Source organism: Triturus cristatus, chromosome 8, assembly GCF_964204655.1.
Source record: "Triturus cristatus chromosome 8, aTriCri1.1, whole genome shotgun sequence".
NCBI lineage: Eukaryota > Metazoa > Chordata > Amphibia > Caudata > Salamandridae > Triturus > Triturus cristatus.
In genome coordinates, this window is record NC_140591.1 from 1,702,011,260 (window position 1) to 1,702,032,233 (window position 20,974).

General features: G+C 54.3%; 1 gene segment (V, D, J or C); it reads left to right on the plus strand.

The window, feature by feature from the left end:
- LOC146808647 (T-cell receptor alpha chain constant-like) overlaps positions 1-20,974 on the plus strand; it is an 805,797-nt gene that overhangs the window by 676,376 nt on the left and 108,447 nt on the right. The window contains 1 exon segment of the C gene segment in view: positions 16,428-16,477. Coding sequence covers positions 16,428-16,477 — 50 coding nt within the window.

Genomic DNA, 20,974 nt, shown 5'->3' on the forward strand with positions numbered 1-20,974 from the left:
CCAGGTAGCGAGGGGAGGAAGTGTGCAAGGCTTTGTGGGTGATACAGGCAGTCTTGTAGATAGATCTTGCCTCGATGGGAAGCCAAATGAGGGTGGATAAAATGGGTGCAATGTGGTCGCTTCTTTTGGCCCCATATATGAAGCGAGCTGCTGAATGGAGAACAGACTTCGGGGGGACAGGTGGGTTTTGGGGAGGCCAGTAAGAAGAGACTTGCAGTAGTCCAATCTAGAGAGAACCAGCAATTGGACCAGGGTTGAAAGGTCTTGCTCCGGGAAGAAGCGACGAATCCCCCAAAGAAGGCGCAGTTGGTATCGAGCAGACTTTGCAATGGAATTGATGTGGGAGAGTAGATTGAGTTTTTTGTCGAGAATGACACCAAGGGATTTTTCGCTGGCGACAATGATGGGTTTATTGCTAAGTAGATTCATCTGATCCATCTATGATTGAACCGGAGGAGGAGAAAGTGAGGAGGAGAGGAGGAGGAATTCAGTTTTGAAGGGATTCAGAATCAGTTGATGAGTTAACATCCAGTTTTTAATGGAGTCGAGAGTAGAGTTTAGGATGGAGAGATCATGAGTGGAGGCCACCTTAAGGTAGATTTGAGTGTCGTCCGCATAGAGATGATAGAGGATCCCGGATTTACTTAGGAGATTTTCCAGTGGTTCCAAATAGAGGTCGAACAGAGTGGGTGCAAGTATAGAGCCTTGAGGAACACCTTGACCGACCGCCAGAGGAGATGAAAGACTGTTCGCTATTTTGATCATTTGGGATCTATCAGAGAGGAAGGAAGCAAACCATTTAAGCACAGTGCCCTCCATGCCCATTCTCTGTTGAAGAGTGTTAAGGAGAGTGTTGTGACTGACAATGTCAAAGGCTGCAGAAAGGTCAAGGAGAATTAGAAGACAAGACTCCCCCGAATCGAGTGTCCGCAGCGCGTCATCAATCACTTGCTGCAGGGCTGTTTCAGTGCTGCAGTTTTTAATGAAGCCGGACTGGAAATTGTCAAGAAGATTATTGTCCTTGATATGACGAGTGAGTTGGTTTGCTACACATCTTTCTGTGATTTTCGCAAGAAAAGGTATGTTAGTGATGGGGCGTTAGTTGTTGAGGTCGTTCGCATCAGCGGTGGGTTTTTTAAGCAGAGGGGTGACCTGCCCAGTTTTGAAGGAGACAGGAAGGGAGCCTTGACAGAGGGAGAGGTTGACCAGAGTGGTCCAATAGGAGAGAGAATGGCTATAGAAGTCGATGGCAATGGCACTAAGGATGGGGTCAAGAGAATGGTTGGAGGGCTTTGTTTCGAGGATGCATTTAAGGAGGGCATCTTCTGAGATGGGGTCAAAGTTCTGCCAAATGGTTAAGGATTTGCGCTCCTCTGGAGGGGTAGGATGAATGACCTAATCCACAAGTGATTTCACTTTTTCGTCAAAGAATATAGCGAATTCCGCTGCTTTCTTTGTAGAATCCTCCAACTTGGAGGTTGGGGGAGAGCAGTTTGGATTCTTGATGAGTCTTGTTAGTCTTTTTTCCTGTGCCTTTACCAACCTGCTGAGCCGTATGTTGCCTACAATAACTGGAGATTATAAGGTAAATTCATGGTGTGCTTCCCCTGAACCTTAGCTAAAGTTTCTGTTCAATTCTCTGTTTGTGTCTCTCTACACTTACCTGCTGTGTGCACCGTTAGCCCTCTGGCTGCCTCTGGCCCCGTCAAATATGAATTTCATCGTCATAATCACAGCCCCCAAACTACTTTGCTTAATTTTACCATTGTCAGGACTTCTAGGATATGTGGCAGAGAGGAACAAACTATGCACTACAGTTATCTAAATTATGTGGCAAAAAACAAAACTCATTCGGCACGGTCTCTGGCTGTAATGTTTTCATTCATTTGAGCAACAAAAGAATGTTTTTGATAAAATATACAAATTATGTAGTAAATGTGATAAATCTATATTTATATCGTACATTCTGCATCCAAAGATCCGCACAAATCCACTGACCCTCACCGTCACTCATTGTTTTATTAATTTACTTAAGAGCGCCAAGAAACACTAACTTTTCAATCAGCGCCAATTGTTAGCTGCACTCTGAGGAAGCAGCTTTTCCAAACTAATGTTGCCTCTTCCGGGTCTGGCAACGGTCACAAGCTATGATGGGGAGGACCCCTTACGAAGCCCCTCTCTCCTCACCATATACCCTTGTCTGTTTGCATCCTCATCTCTTCTGACCAATGTCTCCTGGGGGTAGACTCATGTTTTTGTTGGGCCCCCCCACACCGTGGGAATGCTGGCTTCAACAAGCTCTCCTTTGGACAAGGCACAGCATTAACCGTGAAACTTTGGGGCATATCAACAAGGGCTTTATCTCTCCTTTTTTGGCGTTAAAAGCCAAAAAAGCAGAGATAAAACTAGCACCCTATCAACAACAGGGTGCTAACACGCGAATTTGCATGTTAGCACCCTTTTACTCTACGCTTCCCCTTGCATCTCTAATGAGATGCAAAGGGGGCATTCCAGAGTAAAATAATAGGAGAAATGTCACTAAGCGACATTTCTCCTATTATCAAGAATGTCGCTAACCCTGTTAGAGACAAAAAAAGCAGCGCTAACCGCGGTTAACGCTGCTTTTTTATGTCTGGTATTTTTCAGACTTAGCCATGATATCCTATGGAAGGAGGATATCATGGCTAAGTTTGTCTGTCCCTATCAACAAGGTAACGTGTGATTATCGCTGGGTTTCCAGCGATAATCTCACGTTAGCCTGTTAGCGTGTAGATTTTTATCGCTATTGAGATAAGCGTTGCTAATAGTACGCTATCTCAGCGATAAAAATTCACGCTAGCCGGCGATAATTATCCTCACGCTAAGAGCGCTGAGCGATAATTATCGCCGGTTGTTGTTGATATGCCCCCAAGTGAGTTCACCAGAAATACTCCAGCAGAAAGCACAAAGCAATACATATTTTGCTGACAATATTGTCGTCTCAGTGCAGAAACTCACCTGAAGTCGCCGAGATGACGAGGCACATTCATGGGGGTCACTGCTGCGGCTCATTGGAAAAAGAGCGCCATATTTATGCCGCCGTTGCGTCACTTCTGTGACGCAGCGGTGACGTAAACCATGCACCACATTGCGCCTTATTTACATCATGATGCATCTAGGGAGATGCGTCACGTTGTAAAGCCCTGCGCCACATGAAACCTGCGTTAGGTTTCATGTGGGTGTTCCGTCGCAGGAGCACCTCATAAAAGTGACGCAGTGAAATCTTCAAGATTTCACTAGGTCACTTTTACGTCCGAGCTACGTCAAAACTCTGCGCCTGCTTGAAGCAGGCGTAAGGAGTGAGGCAGCACGTTAGGCATAGGGCACCCCTGAGCATTTCTGGAGCCGCGTCGAGCTTGCGACATGACTCCAGCAATGCGCCACCCTTACGCCTGACGCGACACGCATCACCCTATCCTTGCACAATGGTGCGTCGCATTTTGAATGCGACACATTCGTGGTGGCGCAGGGAGGGAATTGCGTGTTGCATCTTTTCTGGCGCATCCCTGCTGATTTGCAGAGATGCGCCAGAACTCGTAAATCTGCCCCAGAGTTTTTTTTGTAGCTGGAGTGATGCGCTTAAAAATGTACCTATATGCACCTTGTAATTAGTTATAATTTACGATAAATACATGAACACTACAGTTGCTAAATGCTCATTAATACTCATTCCCAGGCTGAAAAAGGAGAGGTTTTAAATAGAATCCTAGAGAAATATACACCTGTTTAATAAAGTATTTAGCTCTAAGAGCGCTCACACATTGCGAAAACCTGTGTACAGCAAAATGAGCGCAATCACCGTGACAGAAACATACACTTCCTATAAGTGTTGGGCGTAACTGGTGTTGTTCTCTCTCCCGTAATTTTTTTTAATTATGCGTAATAATGTGACGTGTAATTCAAAATATTTGTGCAAAATGCACCTTCGCGTCCAAAATGTGTCCGCGTATGCTCGTTGCCTAAGAAGAGAGCGCTAAATGCTACAGACACAGCAGCAGTAGCCGTAGTCACTTGCTGGCTCTTAGTTCCAGGCTCCTGTGGGAGGACTTTTCCCCAAATTACTCTTAATTACTCAAAGTGGTGTAATCTCATGATTTCAGTAATTTTTTATCACAAGAGTCATGTGTATTTACTGAAATTACTCCGATTACTCCGGCGTAATTAAACTTTTCCCAAGCCTCCTTCATAGCACGAAAAGGAAACACTGGTACACTCAACAGCCGCTGTTCACCTCAGTGATCTCCTAATGCTAGCGGCAGATTCAGTGTTAATAATACAATGGTCGGAGGAGGAGCCTAGCGCGCAACCAAGATGGCCGCGTAGGTGCGAGGCTCCCGAGGACCTCCGCGACCTCCTGAATTAATCCTGGCTATATCCTGTCCTTTTTGAGGGGACTGTGTCGGTGAACCCGAGCTGAGGCGCCACCCGTTTTCCGTGTTCGAATCGGACCCCGAACACCGGCGGGAGCGCCGGTCGAAGGTTGCGGCCTTCCCCGTGCCGGCCCCCCGGATTGGAGTAGTGGGGCGATCCGGGGACAAGGTGAACAACAGCGGCGGGCACGGCTGGGCGACTCGCGTACCCCGCGCTTTCACTTTCACTTTTGCGCCCTCCTCGCCGCCAGCGAGGTAGGGTCGCGAAGCGGGGTGCGGTGGTGTGGTCTTGTCCAGGTGCCCGGCTGACCCGCCTGCTGTGGATCGTCCTGCGGTGCGGTGGCCGCCCTCCCCCCCCCGGACCCCGTGAACGGGTCTATCGGCCCTTTTGAGGAGATTGGCACGACGGTGGGAAAGCAAGCATGTCCACCAAACAAGATGGCGACCGGGCGAAGGTGAAGACGACCCGCCGTGGCCCGGCGCACCAATCCAACAGTATGGACCGCTACACTCTCCAGAAGGGATCTCCGGAGACATCGCGCACGTCCCCGGCGGGCCTGACGGAGACGCCTGCCCAGCCGGTGGACCTGACCCTCCGGGACGTCATGGGCGCCATCGCGGAGATGAAGGCCTCGGTGGACCAGCGCTTCGACACCCTAGCGCAAAAAATAGACTCGGTCCTTGTGGATGTGAGCCTGGTGAGGGCCGACCTGTCTAAGACGAATGACCGGGTCGATTCCCTGACCCACACCACAACGGGCCTTGAGACAGATGTGGCGGCCCTCCAAAAGGAGGTGCGCCGGCTTGGCCAGGCGAGCGCCCTGATGGACCGGCGACTGGAGGATTCCGAGGGTCGGGCCAGGAGGAATAATGTTCGTATTGTGGGGGTGCCGGAGGGACGAGAGGCGGAGGCCGCCGACCTTTTTGTGGAAGATCTAATCCTTACCCATCTGCAGCCCCGGGGCCTGAGTAAGCTTTTTGCGGTTGAGCGTGCTCATCGGGTCCCTGGGGGCAGGCCGAAGGCCGGTGCCCCGCCGCGGCCTCTCATTGCCCGGATTTTTAATTTTCGGGACAGGGACGCTATCCTGCAGACCTCCAGGCAACAGGGACCGGTCAAGCTTGACAACATGGATGTGCGTTTCTACCCAGACTTTACTCCGGCGGTCCAAAAGCAGAGACTCAGTTTTCTCGGTGTTAAACGTCGCCTGCGGGACCTGAACCTAAAGTACTCAATGCTCTTTCCAGCTAAGCTAAGGGTGGAGGTGGAAGGTCGCACGCACTTCTTTGATCGCCCCGAGGCGGCTGGGGACTGGTTGGACACTCTGCCTGATGATCGGGGCCGGGGGGGTGGGGGGGGTGCGGGCGGTGGAGAGGGCCTGCCGGATCAGAATTAAGGGGTGAATAATAGGCCCTGCTCGGGACAATACTTCTTTACCATTTCTCGATCGTGTATGTTCCCCTCCTATGGAGGTCGTACGGGGTCTGTTGGGGGCTTCCTTCCTCCTCTGGGGTACTAGTTAGTCTTTCTCTATGGGGCGACAGGCACACTGCACTTTGGGGGGGCTGACTGGGCTCATGCAGGGGTGCAGGGAGGGGGGAGTTCTGTTGGGATGGGGGGGCGGGGGGGGTGTGTTGTTTGTTTGCACCGCAAGGCAAACCCTTTACTGTATTGCTGTTCTCGAAATGCTCTGTGGGGGACGACTGATTGCTTCTACGTATGATGGGGGGTAGGGACTTGGCTGTGTTGTCCTGGAATGTTAACGGCCTGGGGGATCGGATTAAGCGTGGTGTGGTCCTGCAGTTCCTGAAACGTATATCGCCAGATGTTGTCTTCTTGCAGGAGACACACCTTATAGGTAACTCCTTCCATGCCATGAATCGGCGGGGCTATCGTTTGGTGGCCCACTCGGGCTTCACTTCGGGGTCGCGGGGGGTGGGTATCATGATCAAGAACTCGCTTCCGCTGGAGATTGATGAGGTGCGCCATGACGAGAGGGGACGTTACACTGTCCTGGTGGGTAGAATGGAGGGTAGAGTGATTGTTTTCATGTCAGTGTACGTCCCGCCTGGGTTACAAGCTACTACATTTGCGGACCTGGGGCGCCTCCTCCTGGACCTCCCGGGTGGCCTGCTGGTGGTTGGGGGGGACTTCAATGCGGTAGTTTCTGGGTCTATGGATCGTCACCCCCCTAGGGACCTCCCCCGGGCACAGGCGTGGCTGTCCGGCCTTTTAGACACACTGGGCCTGGTGGATTGCTGGCGACTAAAGCACCCTACGCAGCTGCAATACACTTTCCACTCGGGCGCCCATGGTAGCCTCTCGCGACTTGACTACATCCTGGTCCCGGCAGCCCACGCTGGGAGGGTAGGAGAGGTGTGCCATCTGGCGCGGGGTATTTCGGATCACTCCCCATTACTGTTACATTTTGATGTCTTCCCGAGGGGGGAGGGCAGGGTGGCCCCAATCAATGCATGGTACTTACGAGACCCCACTATTCGTGCCGACTTGATTAAATCCTTACAGCGCTATTTTGACGAGAATGTGGGGTCTGTCCCTTCGGCCATCTCCCTGTGGGAGGCCTTTAAGGTAGTCCTCAGAGGGGAGGCCCTCTCCTTTATCTCCCATGCCCGGAGGCGTGAGCGGGAGGAGGTGACCCGGGTGGAGGCCGAGATTGTGGAACTGGAGGGTGACCTGGGGAGCGGGATAACGGATGCCAAGTTGCATGTTTTGCATCTCAAGCAGGCGGCCTATAGGGCCCTCGTCACGGAGGCGGCCAGGGGCCTCAGTAGAGAGCAACAGGGACGATTGTATGATGTGGGCGATAAGGCGGGTAAATTGATTGCGTGGTTGGATAAGAGGGAGAGAGCGAGTCGTGTGGTTCCTTTGATTGAGAGGATGGATGGTACGCGTGTCACCGAGCCGGAAGCCATCGTCTCCTGCTTCGCGGATTACTTCCGCGAGGTGTACTCCCCGGTTTCCCCCTGCTCGGAGGAAGATTCCCATTCCCTGCTTCGGGACATAGCGCTGCCCTCCCTTTCGGTGGAGGACAGGGATTTGCTGGACGCTCCTCCCACCTCGGACGAAATTGCCCTGGCTATTCGCTCGGTCGCGTCCGGCAAGGCCATGGGCCCTAATGGTCTCCCCATCGAGCTTTACAAGCTGCGCCCGGATGTACTAGCGCCCCACCTGCGCGCGATGTTCCTAGCGGCCCACTCGCAGGGTTCCCTCCCGCCGGACCAGCGTCTGGCCACGATTGTGGTGATACACAAGGAGGGGAGACCCCGTGAGCGGGTCACATCCTACAGGCCAATTTCGCTCTTGAACGCGGAACCCAAAATCCTCGCCAAGGTGTTGGCCAACCGGTTGGTCGGTGTGGTGGGCGACTTGGTCCACCAAGACCAATCTGGATTTATACCCCATCGCAACACGGCTCTTAATCTGCGACGCTTGCACGGGGTGCTCGCGCGTGTCCCGTTTGTGCGGGAGCCGGCCATCTTGGCATCCTTAGACGCCACCATGGCGTTTGACACGCTTGAATGGCCATACATCTGGGCGATGCTGGCGAAATTCGGATTTGGCCCGGGGTTCATTAGCTGGGTCAAATTGCTGTATTCGGGCCCATTGGCGCAGGTGGTGGTGAATGGGCGAGTCTCGGCCCCATTCGAGCTGGGGCGGGGCACGCGCCAGGGTTGCCCCTTGTCGCCGCTCCTGTTTGCACTGGCCTTGGAGCCCTTGGCGGAGTGGCTACGGTGGCACCCTTCTATCCGTGGTCTCCGCTGGACCCCTGAGTATGAGGACCGCGTGTCCCTCTACGCCGATGATATCCTTTTGTATCTCGCCTCCCCGCGCAAATCGCTGGTTGTCCTGGTTGATGTTTTGCGCTCCTTCGGGCGTAACTCCGGCCTTGTCATCAACTGGGCGAAATCCTGCGTATATGTGCTTTCCGGGGAGGCTCCGGCCCTACCGCGTGACTGCCCGATCCAGATTGCCTCCCAGGGGTTCCGGTACCTGGGTATATATATCACTCTAGACCCGGAGGCCCGCTATGAGCGGAACTTGTTGCCCCCCCTCCAGCGCTTGCGAGAGGATGTCGCGCGTTGGCGGCGTCTTCCGCTCTCGCCACTTGGCCGAGCGGCCTTGTTTAAGATGATGTCCTTGCCGCGCTTTCTGTACGCCCTCCAGAACACTATGGACTTGGTACCAGCGCGCTACTTCCGCGAGGTGGAGGGCCTGCAGCGGCGCCTGTTCTGGGACGGGAGGCCGCGTATTGCTCTGGCCAAATTGACGCTCCCGTGGTACGATGGGGGGGTCGCCCTCCCGGACATTAAACGGTATTACTGGGCCTCCCAGCTAGCTGCAATCAATCATGGCCTTTACGGGCCCGCCTTGAACCCGGCATTTGAAATGGACAGGATGCTCCTGCCCGGTGGCGATTATAATCGAGCGCTCTATTCTGGCACGCTCGACTCCCGTCTGACGGGACCGACGCGTGTCATGGTGCGTGTATGGCACGCGGCTAATGCAGCTATGGGGTGGAAGGACCGTTTGACCCGGGCGTCACCGCTATATGCGTCTGAGAGGTTGGGCTCCCTGTGGACATCGAAGGGCTTCGAGAAGTGGGACACGATCGGAATCAGCACGGTGGGAGATCTCTGGACGAGGGGGGGTTTCAAGACTTTTGAGATGCTGCAGACGGAGTTTCAGCTGCAAGGCAGTGAGTACTTTCGATACTTACAAGTCCGCCACGCGCTGGCCTCCGTCTTCCCGGATGTTGCGTCCATTCCGGAGTCTTCCCCCCTAGAGGACAGGGTGCTGGATGGCCATGTACCAGACAGCACGATCTCCCTTATATATAAAAAACTGATCAATGACAGATCGTGCCTGCTGACTGGTCTCCGCGAGGCCTGGGTTGCCGATGGGCTGGAGCTGGACGACGAGGATTGGATCTCCGCGGTGGCCTCTCCGAAGGAGGTGGCCATCCCGGCTCGCCTTCGTTTCATCCAGCTTAAGATCCTTCACCGGGTTTACGTCACGGGGCCGAGGCTTCTACGTATGGGCTTTGCTGGTGACGGATTGTGTAAGCGCGGCTGTGGTGCTTTGGCAACTTTCATGCATATACTGTGGGAGTGCCCGAAAGTGGAGCGATTCTGGCGTGGTGTGCATGAGGTTTTGCGTGTGGTTACGCGTGTTGCACTGCTGCCTGAAGCGAGGAGATGCTTGCTGAATGTGTGGGAACCAAATGATTATTCGGTCCCGCAGACGCGGTGGGTGACTCTGGGATACATGATAGCGAAGCGTGACATTGCCCAATTGTGGGGATCCCAGAGGCCCCCGGCGGTGTTGGCCTGGAAAGAACATATGGATTGGTGTATGTTTCGTGAAAAAGTAGTATATGTGGCGAGGGGTAAGCCTGGGGCGTGGGTGAAAATCTGGAGCCCCTGGAACGCCTACCGTGGGGGTATTTGTGAGCCGCCACTCCTACCGGCGGCCTCGCCAGCCCCATCTCCTTAGCCGACCCCCTCCCTCAGCCGTGGGCACGTGGCTCCCCAGTCCCTGCTATACTCCCATTCCCCTCTTCAGAGTTTTGCTGCTGGTTAGGATCCCCCATTTACGGAGCATGTACTGTCACTTGGATCGCGGGTTGCCTTGCGGGTGTGGTTTTTTTTTTTTTTATGTTGTTCTGTTTGACAAAATGAAACCGTATTGTGGGCTAGGAGTTATGCGGCCTACGCTATTGATATCACCTGATTTGCCAATCTGCTCCGCCAAGAGACTCTCACTGTATGTATGTTATATGCCTTTTGCTACTCTAGCGGCCGGCCGGATGGTTGTAGGCCCATGCCTGTAACTTTTTCATCGTGCAATAAACGGTTTCAAAAAAAAAAAAAAAAAAAAAAAAATAATACAATGGTCCTGATTTTTGACCTCAAAAGGATGAAGCTCAGAGATGGCCCTGCTGGATTGGAAATGAGATGTTCTAGCTGCACACACATCTCTACATACTGCTTTGACGGAATTATAATGAGATAGGCAAAAGCACAAATAGAGGTGCAGTCTACGAATATGAAAAACTTATATTGACGGAAAAAAACATATTTTATTCAGAGAATATTACATTGTCCACTAATTCCTCGAAATATTTTTCAAAGTAGTTCATTCTCGTTTAAGCTGTGGTCCTCCTTGCCAGGCCTGCCATGATAAACCAGCGGAATCTTTCAAAAACAAAGTGGAGTCAGCATCCAAGGAGCTCGAGTCTCTCTGCACCTCCTCTGATTGAGTGCAGAACCCATGTTTACTGACTTAAAATGATCAGAAGTACCTCATTCCCCCCTTCTAACTGCGGATCAGAGCTGTGACATTGTACCAGGGACAAGTGAACAGATGGATTATTAATTCCTGCTGTTTGCTGACCCCTCTCTGCACATCTGCTGTGCCCCTGACCCTCCTCAGAGTGACACCCCCTCCCCATATAGATGCCCCAGTGCTCTGCTCCTGCCCCACCTGTGGCAATCTGCCCCTCTATAGATGCCTCAGTGCTGTGCTCCTGCCCCTCGTGTGACTATCTGCCCCATTATAGATGCCTCAGTGCTGTGTTCCTGCCCCTCGTGTGACTATCTGCCCCATTATAGATGCCTCAGTGCTGTGCTCCTGCCCCTCGTGTGACTATCTGCCCCATTATAGATGCCTCAGTGCTGTGTTCCTGCCCCTCGTGTGACTATCTGCCCCTCTATAGATGCCTCAGTGCTGTGCTCCTGCCGATCGTGTGACTATCTGCCCCTCTATAGATGCCCCAGTGCTGTGCTCCTGCCCCACCTGTGGCAATCTACCCCTCTATAGATGCCTCAGTGCTGTGCTTCTGCCCCTCGTGTGACCGTCTGCCCCTCCAGAGATGCCTCAGTGCTGTGCTCCTGCCCCACCTGTGACAATCTGCCCCCCTCTATAGATGCCTCAGTGCTCTGCTCCTGCCCCACCTGTGGCAATCTACCCCTCTATAGATGCCTCAGTGCTCCTGCCCTTCGTGTGACCGTCTGCCCCTCCAGAGATGCCTCAGTGCTGTGCTCCTGCCCCTTGCGTGACTATCTGCCCCTCTATAGATGCCTCAGTGCTATGCTCCTACCCCTCCTGTGATTATCTGCCCCCTCTATAGATGCATCATTCATGTGTTCCTGCCCCTCGCGTGACTATCTGCCCCCTCTAAAGATGCCTCAGTGCTGTGCTCCTGCCGATCGCGTGACTATCTGCCCCCTCTATAGATGCCTCAATGCTGTGCTCCTGCCCCTCGTGTACCATCTGCCCCTCTATAGATGCCTCAGTGCTGTGCTCCTGCCCCTCGTGTGATCGTCTGCCCTCTCTATAGATGCCTAAGTGCTGTGCCCCTGCCCCTCGTGTGACTATCTGCCCCTCTAGAGATGCCTCAGTGCTGTGCTCTTGCCCCTCGTGTGACCATCTGCCCCCTCTATAGATGCCACAGTGCTGTGCTCCTTCCCCTCATGTGACTATCTGCCTGGCTATAGATGCCTCAGTGCTGTGCACCTGCCCCTCGTGTGACCATCTGCCCCCTCTATAGATGCCTCAGTGCTGTGCTTGTGCCCCTCGTGTGGCTCAGGCTCCCATCTGCCCTCGATAGATGCCTCAGTGCTGTGCTCCTGCCCCTCATGTGACTATCTGCTCGGCTATAGATGTCTCAGTGCTGTGCACCTGCCCCTCGTGTGACCATCTACACCCTCTATAGATGCCTCAGTGCTGTGCTCCTGCCCCTCGTGTGGCTCAGACTCCCATCTGCCCTCTATAGATGCCTAACTTCTGTGCTCCTACCCCTGGCTTGACTATCTGCCCCTCTATAGCTGCCTCAGTGCTGTGCTCCCGCCGATCGCGTGACTATCTGCCCCCTCTATAGATGCCTCAGTGCTGTGCTCCTGCCGATTGCTTGACTATCTGTCCCCTCTATAGATCCCTAAGTGCTGTGCTCCTGCCCCGGCTTGGCTATCTGCCCCTCTAGAGATGCCTCAGTGTTGTGCTCCTGAACCTGTTTTGACTATCTGCCCCTCAATAGATGCCTCAGTGCTGTGCTCCTGCCCCTCGTGTGTCTCTGGCTCCCATCTGCCCCTCTATAGCTGCCTCAGTGCTGTGTTCCTGCCCCTCGTGTGACTCTCTGCCCCTCTATAGATACCTCAGGGCTGTGCTCCTGCCGATCGCGTGACTATCTGCCCCCTCTATAGATGCCTAAGTGCTGTGCTCCTGCCCCTTACGTGACCATTTACCCCTCTAGAGATGCCTCAGTGTTGTGCTCCTGACCCTGTTTTGACTATCTGCCCCTCAATAGATGCCTCAGTGCTGTGCTCCTGCCCCTCGTGTGGCTCTGGCTCCCATCTGCCCCTCTATAGCTGCCTCGGTGCTGTGTTCCTGCCCCTCGTGTGACTCTCTGCCCCTCTATAGATGCCTCAGTGCTGTGCTCCTGCCCCTTGCGTGACTATCTGCCCCTCTATAGATGCCTCAGTGCTGTGCTCCTACCCCCTCCTGTGATTATCTGCCCCCTCTATAGATGCATCATTCATGTGTTCCTGCCCCTCGCGTGACTATCTGCCCCCTCTAAAGATGCCTCAGTGCTGTGCTCCTGCCGATCGCGTGACTATCTGCCCCCTCTATAGATGCCTCAGTGCTGTGCTCCTGCCCCTCGTGTGATCGTCTGCCCTCTCTATAGATGCCTAAGTGCTGTGCCCCTGCCCCTCGTGTGACTGTCTGCCCCTCTAGAGATGCCTCAGTGCTGTGCTCTTACCCCTCGTGTGACCATCTGCCCCCTCTATAGATGCCACAGTGCTGTGCTCCTTCCCCTCATGTTACTATCTGCCTGGCTATAGATGCCTCAGTGCTGTGCACCTGCCCCTCGTGTGACCATCTGCCCCCTCTATAGATGCCTCAGTGCTGTGCTCGTGCCCATCGTGTGGCTTAGGCTCCCATCTGCCCTCGATAGATGCCTCAGTGCTGTGCTCCTGCCCCTCATGTGACTATCTGCCCGGCTATAGATGTCTCAGTGCTGTGCACCTGCCCCTCGTGTGACCATCTACCCCCTCTATAGATACCTCAGTGCTGTGCTCCTGCCCCTCGTGTGGCTCAGGCTCCCATCTGCCCTCTATAGATGTCTAAGTTCTGTGCTCCTAACCCCTGGCTTGACTATCTGCCCCTCTATAGCTGCCTCAGTGCTGTGCTCCTGCCGATCGCGTGACTATCTGCCCCCTCTATAGATGCCTCAGTGCTGTGCTCCTGCCGATCGCGTCACTATCTGCCCCCTCTATAGATGCCTAAGTGCTGTGCTCCTGCCCCGGCTTGGCTATCTGCCCCTCTAGAGATGCCTCAGTGTTGTGCTCCTGAACCTGTTTTGACTATCTGCCCCTCAATAGATGCCTCAGTGCTGTGCTCCTGCCCCTCGTGTGACTCTCTGCCCCTCTATAGATACCTCAGGGCTGTGCTCCTGCCGATCGCGTGACTATCTGCCCCCTCTATAGATGCCTAAGTGCTGTGCTCCTGCCCCTTACGTGACCATTTACCCCTCTAGAGATGCCTCAGTGTTGTGCTCCTGACCCTGTTTTGACTATCTGCCCCTCAATAGATGCCTCAGTGCTGTGCTCCTGCCCCTCGTGTGGCTCTGGCTCCCATCTGCCCCTCTATAGCTGCCTTGGTGCTGTGTTCCTGCCCCTCGTGTGACTCTCTGCCCCTCTATAGATGCCTCAGTGCTGTGCTCCTGCCCCTTGCGTGACTATCTGCCCCTCTATAGATGCCTCAGTGCTGTGCTCCTACCCCCTCCTGTGATTATCTGCCCCCTCTATAGATGCATCATTCATGTGTTCCTGCCCCTCGCGTGACTATCTGCCCCCCCTAAAGATGCCTCAGTGCTGTGCTCCTGCCGATCGCGTGACTATCTGCCCCCTCTATAGATGCCTCAGTGCTGTGCTCCTGCCCCTCGTGTGATCGTCTGCCCTCTCTATAGATGCCTAAGTGCTGTGCCCCTGCCCCTCGTGTGACTGTCTGCCCCTCTAGAGATGCCTCAGTGCTGTGCTCTTACCCCTCGTGTGACCATCTGCCCCCTCTATAGATGCCACAGTGCTGTGCTCCTTCCCCTCATGTTACTATCTGCCTGGCTATAGATGCCTCAGTGCTGTGCACCTGCCCCTCGTGTGACCATCTGCCCCCTCTATAGATGCCTCAGTGCTGTGCTCGTGCCCATCGTGTGGCTTAGGCTCCCATCTGCCCTCGATAGATGCCTCAGTGCTGTGCTCCTGCCCCTCATGTGACTATCTGCCCGGCTATAGATGTCTCAGTGCTGTGCACCTGCCCCTCGTGTGACCATCTACCCCCTCTATAGATACCTCAGTGCTGTGCTCCTGCCCCTCGTGTGGCTCAGGCTCCCATCTGCCCTCTATAGATGTCTAAGTTCTGTGCTCCTAACCCCTGGCTTGACTATCTGCCCCTCTATAGCTGCCTCAGTGCTGTGCTCCTGCCGATCGCGTCACTATCTGCCCCCTCTATAGATGCCTAAGTGCTGTGCTCCTGCCCCGGCTTGGCTATCTGCCCCTCTAGAGATGCCTCAGTGTTGTGCTCCTGAACCTGTTTTGACTATCTGCCCCTCAATAGATGCCTCAGTGCTGTGCTCCTGCCCCTCGTGTGTCTCTGGCTCCCATCTGCCCCTCTAGAGATGCCTCAGTGCTGTGCTCCTGCCCCTTGTGTGACTAACTGCCCCTCTATAGATGCCTCAGTGCTGTGCTCCTGCCGATCGCGTGACTATCTGCCCCTCTATAGATGCCTCAGTGCTGTGCTCCTGCCCCTCGTGTGACTATCTGCCCCTCTATAGATGCCTCAGTGCTGCGCTCCTGCCCCACGTGTGACTATCTTCCCCTCTATAGATGCCTCAGTGCTGTGCTCCTGCCGATCGCGTGACTATCTGCCCTCTCTATAGATGCCTAAGTGCTGTGCTCCTGCCCCTTACGTGACTATTTACCCCTCTAGAGATGCCTCAGTGTTGTGCTCCTGACCCTGTTTTGACTATCTGCCCCTCAATAGATGCCTCAGTGCTGTGCTCCTGCCCCTCGTGTGGCTCTGGCTCCCATCTGCCCCTCTATAGCTGCCTCGGTGCTGTGTTCCTGCCCCTCGTGTGACTATCTGCCCCTCTATAGATGCCTCAGTGCAGCGCTCCTGCCAATCGTGTGACTATCTGCCCCTCTATAGATGCCTCAGTGCAGCGCTCCTGCCAATCGTGTGACTATCTGCCCCTCTATAGATGCCTTAGTGCTGTGCTCCTGCAGATCGCGTGACTATCTGCCCCTCTATAGATGCCTCAGTGCTGTGCTCCTGCCCCTCGTGTGACTATCTGCCCCTCTATAGATGCCTCAGTGCTGTGTTCCTGCCCCTCTCGTGACTATCTGCCCCTCTAGAGATGCCTCAGTGCTGCGCTCCTGCCCCTCGCGTGACTATCTGCCCCTCTATAGATGCCTCAGTGCTGTGCTCTTGCCGATCGCGTGACTATCTGCCCCTCTATAGATGCCTCAGTGCTGTGCTCCTGCCCCTCGTGTGACTATCTGCCCCTCTATAGATGCCTCAGTGCTGTGTTCCTGCCCCTCTCGTGACTATCTGCCCCTCTAGAGATGCCTCAGTGCTGCGCTCCTGCCCCTCGCGTGACTATCTGCCCCTCTATAGATGCCTCAGTGCTGTGCTCCTGCCCCTCGTGTGACTATCTGCCCCTCTATAGATGCCTCAGTGCTGTGTTCCTGCCCCTCTCGTGACTATCTGCCCCTCTAGAGATGCCTCAGTGCTGCGCTCCTGCCCCTTGCGTGACTATCTGCCCATCTGTTGATTCCTTTGAAAAGTAAATCTGGAGCAAGGTATGTAAGTAAAGCACAAGCAGACTGACGTTTCCGTTGGTTTACTAGTCTTGTCCTTGGTGGGTTTTCACTCTTCTTTGGGGTTCCTAAGTTCACAGCTTGGGGGTGTCTTCTTGTTATGAAGGTGAACACTGTGCGTCTCAGTGGAAATGCGCTGTTGTTTGGTGCTGGGACAAAGCTGTCTGTGAAACCAAGTGAGTAGATGTTTGTTCACACATTGGTCCAGAAAATGGATATGTGCACACTTTGCATGCATGAGCAGCCATGCCTGGTGGCTGTAGTCCCCTGTCCCTTCTGAAGGAGCTGTCAGGTGGCTGAAGAACCCTGTCATTCCTGAGGGAGCTGCCTGGTGGCTGAAGACCCCTGTCATTCCTGAGGGAGCTGCCTGGTGGTTGAAGACCCCTCTCCCTCCTGAGGCAGCTGCCTGGTGGCTGAAGACCCCTGTCATTCCTGAGGGAGCTGCCTGGTGGTTGAAGACCCCTCTCCCTCCTGAGGCAGCTGCCTGGTGGCTGAAGACCCCTGTCATTCCTGAAGGAGCTGCCTGGTGGTTGAAGACCACTGTCACTCCTGAAGGAGCTGCCTTATGGCTGAAGATCCCTGCCATTCCTGAGGGAGCTGCCTGGTGGCTGAAGACCCCTGTCATTCCTGAGGGAGCTGCCTGGTGGTTGAAGACCCCTCTACCTCCTGAGGGAGCTGCCTGTGGCTGAAGACCCCTGTCAATACCGAGAGAGCTGCCTGGTGGCTGAAGACCCCTGCCATTCCTGAGGGAGCTGCTTGGTGGTTGAAGACCCCTGCCATGCCTGAGGGAGCTGCCTGGTGGTTGAAGACCCCTCTCTCTCCTGAGGGAGCTGCCTGGTGGCTGAAGACCCCTGTCATTCCAGAGAGAGCTGCCTGGTGGTTGAATACCCCTGCCAGTCCTGAGGGAGCTGCCTGGTGGCTGAAAAACCCTGTCATTCCTGAGGGAGCTGCCTGGTGGCTGAAGACCCCTGTCATTCCTGAGGGAGCTGCCTGGTGGTTGAAGACCCCTCTCCCTCCTGAGGGAGCTGCCTGGTGGCTGAAGACCCCTGTCATTCCCGAGAGAGCTGCCTGGTGGTTGAAGACCCCTCTCCCTCCTGAGGGAGCTGCCTGGTGGCTGAAGACCCCTGTCATTCCTGAGGGAGCTGCCTGGTGGTTGAATACCCCTGTCATTCCCGAGAGAGCTGCCTGGTGGCTGAAGAACCCTGTCATTCCTGAGGGAGCTGCCTGGTGGCTGAAGACCCCTGTCATTCCTGAGGGAGCTGCCTGGTGGTTGAAGACCCCTCTCCCTCCTGAGGCAGCTGCCTGGTGGCTGAAGACCCCTGTCGTTCCTGAGGGAGCTGCCTGGTGGTTGAAGACCCCTCTCCCTCCTGAGGCAGCTGCCTGGTGGTTGAAGACCCCCGTCATTCCCGAGAGAGCTGCCTGGTAGCTGAAGAACCCTGTCATTCCTGAGGGAGCTGCCTGGTGGTTGAATACCCCTGTCATTCCAGAGAGAGCTGCCTGGTGGCTGAAGACCCCTCTCCCACCTGAGGGAGATGCCTGGTGGCTGAAGACCCCTGTCATTCCCGAGAGAGCTGCCTGGTGGCTGAAGAACCCTGTCATTCCTGAGGGAGCTGCCTGGTGGCTGAAGACCCCTCTCCCTCCTGAGGCAGCTGCCTGGTGGTTGAAGACCCCCGTTATTCCCGAGAGAGCTGCCTGGTGGCTGAAGAACCCTGTCATTCCCGAGAGAGCTGCCTGGTGGCTGAAGACCCCTCTCCCTCCTGAGGGAGCTGCCTGGTGGTTGAAGACCCCTGTCATTTCTGAGGGAGCTGCCTGGTGGTTGAAGACCCCTCTCCCTCCTCAGGGAGCTGCCTGGTGGCTGAAGACCCCTGTCATTCCTGAGGGAGCTGCCTGGTGGCTGAAGACCCCTCTCCCTCCTGAGGCAGCTGCCTGGTGGTTGAAGACCCCCGTCATTCCCGCGGGAGCTGCCTGGTGGTTGAATACCCCTGTCAGTCCTGAGGGAGCTGCATTTAATGCCGAGTAGTGGTGGTCAAGTTGGAGACACCTGTCCTTGGACTGTCACCACTGCGAGGTCCCGGTAGTAGTTCTACAGCACAGGGCGAGACGCGCTACACGAGTGCAGTGTTGCACAGTGAGTTATGTGTCTAGCCTGAGTTTAATGTCAGGTGAGTCTTCCAGTGCTGTCTTTACCAAGCCTCAGTAAAAGATGCGTGTTTTCCTGTGTGGAAATGATGTGAAATTCTAAATTATTTCAAAACCTTATGCTTCATTATGTGAAATGCCAGACCTCATCCTTGTGTCCAAAATGCACAGAGATTTTGTGCTAAAAAAACAGCACAAAAACAGATGGATGTGAACTGCGGCTCATATTTAGTTACCCTGGTTGGGTAACACCGCTCCGCCAGCAGAGTTTGCGGAGATTTGCCTACTCCGCGCTCCGTGGCAAACACGAAGTAGGCAAAACCTCTGCCTCCATGGCGGAGCGGAGTTAGCCGCTCCCTCCCCCTCCCAATGATTTAAAAAGATATTAAGAAGGGACTTACCTGTCTTTCTGCCGCCTCCCCTGCTTGGCCGCTCTACTTCCTGCTCCTCTCTCTCGTCCATCTTCTTCCCAAAAAACACTACGCTGTATGTCTTACTTGTGCGCATACGCAAGACTTACAATGTAGTGTTTTTATTTTAAGAAGATGGACTTGTATGCGAGAAAGGAGCAGGAAGGAGAGCGGCCAGGCAGGGGAGGCAGCAGAAAGCCAGGTAAGTGCCTTCTTTATCTCTTTTTAAATCATTTGGGAGCGGAGAGGGAGCGGAGAGGGAGCGGAGCTCCACGGATGTTTTTTAAAACTCCAAGTTCAGCAGATGGCCCTGTGCAGGTGAAGCCTCAGGTGGATGCCTAGGGGATGTGGTAAGTAATGAGTAGGAGCAGACCTCATAGGGAGCAGTACTTCTGGACTGACTGACCCTCCCTCTGAGGTCTACTGATGACTAGAGCACCCAGACTGATGCTTATAAACTCCACGTGTAATCACAGCATGTCACTGGAGGGATCTCAGGGCAGGTCACTGGAGGGATCTCAGGACAGATCACTGGAGGGATCTCAGGGCAGGTCACTGGAGGGATCTCAGGGCAGGTCACTGGAGGCATCTCAGGACAGGTCACTGGAGGCATCTCAGGGCAGGTCACTGGAGGAATCCAGGGCAGGTCACTAGAGGAATCTCAGGGCAGGCCAGTAGAGGGATCTCAGGGCAGGTCACTTAGGGATCTCAGGGCAGGTCACTGAAGAGATCTCGGGGCAGGTCACTGAAGGGATCTCAGGGCAGGTCACTGGAGAGATCTCAGGGCACGTTACTTTTGGGATCTCAGGGCAGGTCACTGCAGGAATCTCAGGACAGGTCACTGGAGAGATCTCAGGTCAGGTCACAGAAGGGATCTCAGGCCAGGTCACTGGAGGGATCTCAGGCCAGGTCACTGGAGGCATCTCAGGGTGGTCACTGGAGGAAACTCAGGGCAGGTCACTGAAGGGATCTCAGGGCAAGTCACTGGCGAGATCTCAGGGCAGGTCACTGGAGAGATCTCAGGACAGGTCACTGGGGGATCTCAGGGCAGCTCACTGCAAGGGATCTCAGGGCAGGTCACTGGAGGAATATCAGGCCAGGTTATTGGAGGGATCTCAGGGCAGGTCATTGTAGGTATCTCAGGGTAGGTCACTGAAGACATCACAGGGCAGGTCACAAGGGGGATCTCAGGGCAGATCACTGGCCGGATCTCAACGTAGGTCACTGGAAGGATCTCAGGGCAGGTCACAAGAGGTATCTCAGGGTTGGTCACTGGAGGGATCTCAGGGCAGGTCACAAGAGGTATCTCAGGTCAGTTCACTGGAGGGATCTCAGGACAGGTCACTGGAGGGATTCCAGAGCAGGTGCCTGCAGGGGTCTCGGGGCAGGTCTCAAGAGGGATTGCAGGACAGGTCACTGGAAGGGTCTCAGGGCAGGTCACTGGAGAGATCTCAGGCCAGGTCACTGGAGGGATATCAGGGTAGGTCCCTGGAGAGTTCTCAGGGCAGGTCACTGAATAGATCTGAGGACAGGTCACTGGGGGATCTCAGGACAGGTCACTGGGGGATCTCAGGGCAGGTCACTGCAGTGATTTTTAAAGTGGAATGGAAAGGATGTAAAGATATAGAACTTCATTGTGCCCAGGTCACTGAATATTGAATTTTAGGAATGTACGAGCAGGTGACTGGTGGTCGCAGTTCATGGTGCATAGAACGGTGACTTGTACAGTACGAATTGGACAATTATAATTTTGCTCTTTTTAGTTGTTCTTAAATTCTCCTTGTTACATTGTTATGGTTTTAAATACCTGGAAACAATGCAAACTTTACTTACTTACTTGTAGCACATCCTCAGCAGCCTAGGTACAAGGACCCCTGCCCATCCTCTGGGCTTGGGGCACGTGCACTTGGGCTCCTTTTCCTCTCTCAGCATCTTCATGACACACCCTGGAGCAGTACTCAGTGACAATTGCTCACTAAGGAGAGTAACAATCATAAAGTATCCAGAACCATATAGCTCAAAGTAAATCCTACGTGGCGTACTCCGCTGGATGCGGGAAAGGAGGCAGCTCCTTTTTGTTAATTAACCCTCACACACCCTATTGGTGTCATGCTTCATCATCGG